General features: G+C 35.2%; 1 protein-coding gene across 1 annotated transcript in view; it reads right to left on the bottom strand.

Annotated features, from left to right (window-relative positions):
• The window catches only part of LOC111805342 (protein GDAP2 homolog), a gene marked incomplete at its 5' end in the record, with an annotated part of 16,301 nt that overhangs the window by 5,289 nt on the left and 5,020 nt on the right, over positions 1–5,992 (bottom strand). The window contains 7 exon segments of the mRNA XM_023690376.1: positions 161–412; positions 3,632–3,835; positions 3,937–4,030; positions 4,613–4,683; positions 4,788–4,907; positions 5,028–5,083; positions 5,318–5,395. Of these exon segments, the coding sequence (XP_023546144.1) occupies positions 161–412; positions 3,632–3,835; positions 3,937–4,030; positions 4,613–4,683; positions 4,788–4,907; positions 5,028–5,083; positions 5,318–5,395 (875 nt within the window).

Raw genomic sequence — 5,992 nt, 5'->3', positions numbered from 1 at the left:
GATTCAAACCAATGAAGCATAAAACTATTATCTAGTATCCAAAATTCAATGACTTTGTCCATATTTACGTCCACCTCACCTTTTGATTGTGTGGGTGGAGAATAGCAAACCCCTATATATAAGGCATGAAAAAAAAAAAAACAAGAAATTTGATACTCACACTATTTTCATCTCCGCAATTTCAGAGAGATTAAGAGAATTTGCTTTAGCAAGGTATCTCGAATGAAGCGAGTATTCTTCAGCAGCAGATAAAGGAGGTCCACCAAGGTCACCAAATCCAAGCATTCTACCATAACTCCATCCAGTCTGCGCCTGGGCAGTTTTTTCCCATTGTTCCTTGCGTCTTTGGTCTGGATCTTTGATTAAAGCCATGAAAGCAGGATCCAGGTATGCATCTAAATATGATGAGTTCCTAAAATTATCAAGGACGATTAGTCAAGTTAAAATACCTTAGGAAAGGAAATAGATGAAGAATAAGGCTCCGTGCAGATGAGCAATAAGCAGTCCTCTTTCTTCTTTCCTTTCTTGTTAAGAATCTAAACTATTTACTAAAAAGAGACAGCATATGAAAGCAAATGTGGAAATGAAGAAAAACTGCATTAAAATAGAGCAAATTCCAGATTATAAGTTTTACTTTTTCTGGGAAATAACACAGTAATGCCAGTGGTTTCTATCCCCGCCCATCAATTTTTCTCCAATAATACTACCGTTCTTAGTATGAAAAGAAAACACAAGGGTAAAATAGCATTTCTCTTGCTTTTTCTTCGGTGCAATCTCTCTTTTCATTTCAAATGGCCTTCAAGGCAGCACGTACTACAAAGAAAAGTATCTAGGGGTATAACGCAAAGAGGTTTTCCAGTAGGATTAAATAGGAAAACGGGATATTGAATAATGAAATTTGAGGAAAGAAGGAACTAGAAATTTAAATTTTTTCTTTAATATTCTTAAGATACAAGCAGACGAAATGATTGGAATTAACAATTGAACGAATGTCAGGGTGCCTTAAAACTTGAAGATTTTCAGTGAAACTAGAATGGCAAACAAATAATATTGGTTGCTGGAAGTTGTGTTAATCAAAGAGGGTGGCTATTTGAAGGTACTAACACTATAATGGAGGAGACATAAAAAGATAAAAAAAAAAAAAAAAAAAAAAAAAAAAAAAANAGAAATTCCTGCATGATTAAATCCGGAAGGGTGGATGTCACTAATCCAGTACTTTTTAGACTCCAAGAATGAAGAATCTAGAAAAGGAGGGTTGGAAACATGAAAATGAGGGGAAGAATAGATAGACTTAAAAATCCTCAGGCACACAAAACAGAATTGTGCTGTGAAGGGGCTTTGATAAAGGTGTATGAGAAAGGGTTACTGCAATCACAGGACTATCTCATGATGATTAAGCTTGCAACTTGGGAAGCTACATGGAACTTCTTTAGGGAAGATTGCATTTTTAGATGTTCCACACTGAGGAAGAGGTGACTGGTGAGAAACTTATCTTTTTTAGATAAGAAACAAAATAGGATTAAACAAAAGAAGTAAAGAACAGCCTAAGGGCCTGGATAGAGAGAACCCCCTCCCAAAAAAACCATAGGAAAGCTTTCCAGTTGTTCACAATCATGGAGCGGTTGTAGTTAAAAAAGAATTTCCTGCAAGTATAACTCCACCAAGAGGTGACTGGTGAGAATCTTACATCTTAGACTTGTAACGAAGAACAGGGTCTCATCAATGCTAGGGGTTTTCGAGTAATTTGAAGGAATAAATGCTTACATGGAGAGCCTGGTGTATTTTTCTGCCATAGAAAGGGGGTGGGGAAGGCAGAGTGGGGATGAAGATCCCAAACCTCACTTTTTTATGCGGAATGAAGAAACCATAATATGGATAGGGGATAAATCCTGCAGTTATGCGTAGAGAACAAGGAAAAACAATTAATATGTCAAACTGTCTGCAGGCATGTATGGAATAATACTGTAGGTTTATTCCTTTATGAAGGTGGAGATCAATGCAGAACAGTGGCTGCATTTCAGCCAAACTAATCAGCCAGTAAAGTTAGTTCCATGGGAGCTTTTTTGCATACACTGTGATAAAGTTTCCATAACGAAGATATTGGTCCTTGCTCAATGGATGGGAGTAGTTTTATTATTAGTAGTATTAGTATTTAAAAGCAAGCTTGAATAGAAGAAATGGGAGAATACAAGAAAATGTAAGAAACCAGCCCAAGTTTTGGACGCAAACTAAAACAAAAAGGGGCTCCAATCCAACAAAATACGACCTAAAGTATAATTACAAAAATCTTTATACATTACAAAGGATCAGATTGAAGTGAAGGGTAGGGCATTGATAACTTCACACAAGGCTTAAAAACTAAACGAGTTTTAATTTTGAATGGATGTGAGTTGAACTCATATGGACTTGAACCTTACAAAAAACCAAGAAAGTATTAGGAAGAATAAGCAAGAAGGGCCTCTGAAAGGACATAAGATCAATGAATTTAGCCATCTCCCACAGTGGGAGATGACTTCCACAACTACAGGAACAAGGAGACATAACCTCTATGCTTCCTCTTTCAACTGAGAGAGTGGGAGATGACTTCCACAACTACAGGAACAAGGAGACATAACCTCTATGCTTCCTCTTTCAACTGAGAGAACTACGATTCGAGTCTCTTCTTCCTTTCTCGTCAAACTCACATCATCCATTCTCTATTGTCATTTGTACGCATGAGAGGGATTTGACAATCAAAGACTTCATTAGAAGAAACATTGCTGTCCTTGAAAATGGTATGTCTCACAACTTCTAGCGGAAACTTGGTGCTTTTTGACATAGGACCATTTTTTGTAACTGTGAACTGCATCACATGGGACTCTTAACTTGGCTATCAAATCAGATAACAATTACATAATAAACTTCTCAAAAGCTTTTTATACTCTTATTGTTTTTCGTTGTTTTTATTATTATTTATTATTACTCTTATTTAAACTTCATGTGGAGTTTGTATCTTTGAGCCTTAGTCACTTTTCATTTATTTTATGAAAAGTTTCGTTTCTTGTTAAAAAAAAAAAAATCAACATGCCCAAAGATAAGAAATATGATACCCAAAAAGCTAGCATCCTTTTTGACTTTTAACAGCTCATTTGTGAAATAGAATATAATAAATGGTTTAATGCAAACAAGACAATCCCTTCTGAGGTGTAGAAGGAGAAAAACGTTCCAACTTTTTGAAGGCTAGTGGGTTGATGAGGTGAGGGGTTTAGCTAGGTGGTTGGCTCCTAAATGAAGTACTCTTTCTCTTTACCCAGAAATTTGTTACTGTTTTCTTACGTAATTTTGCTGGTTGTGGTCCATTTTTGTAATCCCCATAGCTTATAGGGAGGATTGCTCATACCTTCGTGTATTTCCAGGTTATCAATATAGTTTTGCTTCTTTCAACTATATATAACTGGCTGTAAGTCTTGATAACAGGAAGCAATGTCGATGAAACAGATCAATGTCATCAATTCATGGCAACTCTGATCAATGTCATCAACTTTGTGGCAACTCTTACTCAGACAACCATGCAATTCTCATGAACCTACTATTTGGAGATGAAATATTTTTTGAAAAAAATAATTTGTTATAGCTAAATCATTCCACTAACCTCCGTGTCAACCTTACATCACTGACAGGAGGATCATCGATAACTGGGGGAGGTTTCAGAACATTCTTTTTGGGCAAAGGTTTTATCCTGATTTTCCGTTCGTCTATAATGGTCTCACCATTCTCATCTCCAACATCTGCAGGAAGCTTTGACAATGCAACTTCTTCTTCATGTTTATCACGTGGAAAGTACAGTGGAAGCAACCTGCCTCGGAAACATATAAAATAACATACAATAAGTCCAACACGGATATAACAAACATAACCTCCAGGAATGGCAGGCTCAGTTGCTTGAGAGTGAAGTACCTTTTGTATATTTCTGTATCAACTGATGATGTTGTACAAAATACAACCGCTTTAATTTTATCCTTCTGCTTCTCAAGAAAACGACGGACAGTTCCTGAACAAAAGAAGAAAAAAAAATTAAATCGGGATAAGATGTAAATTTTTTCTTTTCTTTTTTCTTTTTTTCTTTTTTTCTTTCATAAGATGTGAAAATTAGACTTCCAACATACTCCATCAGATAACTGGAAAAACTACTTTGGTAAGCATATCAATAAGTTGATAAAGTAAACAGCTGTATGCCTAACGAATACTTAGATTTTTATTTTAGAAACATTTGAATCAGCACAGACAAACTACTTTGGTAGCATAACAAACCAGAGATGAATTATAGAATGCAAGTTGGCAACAATCACAAATGGTGAAGACTAGATGCAAATGACCCTACCATCAAAGAAAAATAATAAAAGAAACTATTGAAATTTTAGAATCTGCTTTTCACAATTTTTTCTTATACTAGAACTAGCGGGCATTCTGTGCAAGCCCTCAAGCCCAATTCCCTAGTAGGTCCAAATATACTAGGTAAATTGGCAGTAATAGAGGTCCATAATTTGTGAACATAGTACTGCATGAAATTTGAAATCAGTAGAATAGAGAAAAATATAGACAACTTAAAGGAACATGTAGTTAAATATCTCACTTATTGCTACGTGTGCAGCAGGTTCACGGGGGTAGTTTTTTGCCTCTGCATATATACAACCCATAGCAATGCTGCATTAAATGCCATTTACATGTAAGCTAAAAATACCAAGAGATTCATTAGATGATCAAATAATATGGAGAAAAAACAATGTAGCATCAGCTACTTTCACAACCTCTGAAGCCCATTTTCAATGAGAAGTTCAAGGCAAGAACGGTAGCAATGGCTCAGAGCATTCTCAGCAGCAGTATGGTATTTGACTGCATATTTTGGACCAACAGTATGTATGACCTTCCTGAAAAAAATGGTAGTGATCAAATTAATGTGGGAGAAAAATTACGCTAGTGAGGATCAGTATTTATGGAAAAATGTACAGGTCTTTACTCTGAGATCCAAACATCAACAACATACTCACCTTGCTGGAAGGTCGTAAGCATTAGTGACTTTTGCCATTCCTGTGCGACAACCACCCTTCAGGAAGTGAAAGAGTATCCAGTGAGTCAGGTTTTGACATTCTTATTGTCCAACGAAGTGCTATAAGAAAATTTTTCTAAGAATAGTAAAATCCATATTCCATTTTATCTCCAAACTATTCACAATTATTCCTTTTTTACATTAGATATATGCATATGTTATTGTGTCAGTTTTCAAGGGTAAAAGCAATAAATAAAAGCCCAACTGGAGATTAAATAATCACAGGCGTACAAGTGTTCCACATTCTTCTGACAGGCCAGGTCCTGCAGCAGCATGCAAACCAGGGCTACTGTGCGCTTCATCCAAGTTCTGTATAATGATGTAATGTACAATCAGAAGAGATTGCAGACAGAGAAATTATTTATAATTTTATGTAAATAAACTTAACCGAAAAGGAATTTTCTGATTCAGATACAAATCAGATATTACAAATCCTTAATTATCTGTAACATAACTTTCTCCAAATAGGCTTTTATTCTAACAGGTTTTATGTTGAAAATGCAGTCGACCACCATCACATCTACGATTGCATAGCACTTATAACCTCTTCATTTTCTTTTAATAGAAATGGTGGAGATACTGTCAAGTCCTAAACAATGAACACAGCATCTCTACATTCTTTAGAGCCAAGGCACGAAAACTGTACATAAACTTTAAGGCTCCATTTGATAATTACTTTTTTTTTTCTATTTTTAAAACTTAAGCTTCCGATCACTACTTCTACCTATAGTTTTATTGCTTTATTACCTACATTTTAAACATGTTTTCAAAAATCATGCCAAATTTGAAAACTAAAAAAATAGTTTTTCAAAACTAGATTTTGTTTGTGCAATTTTGTTAAGAATCCAAATGTGTTTTTAAGAAGGGTGGAAAACTTGCAAAAAAAAAAAAAAAAAAAAAAAAAAG

This window comes from Cucurbita pepo, chromosome LG11 (assembly GCF_002806865.2).
Source record: "Cucurbita pepo subsp. pepo cultivar mu-cu-16 chromosome LG11, ASM280686v2, whole genome shotgun sequence".
In the NCBI taxonomy this organism is placed as follows: Eukaryota; Viridiplantae; Streptophyta; class Magnoliopsida; order Cucurbitales; family Cucurbitaceae; genus Cucurbita; species Cucurbita pepo.
The sequence above is the reverse complement of the archived record's forward strand: the minus strand, read 5'-3'. Positions and strand labels throughout refer to the sequence as shown.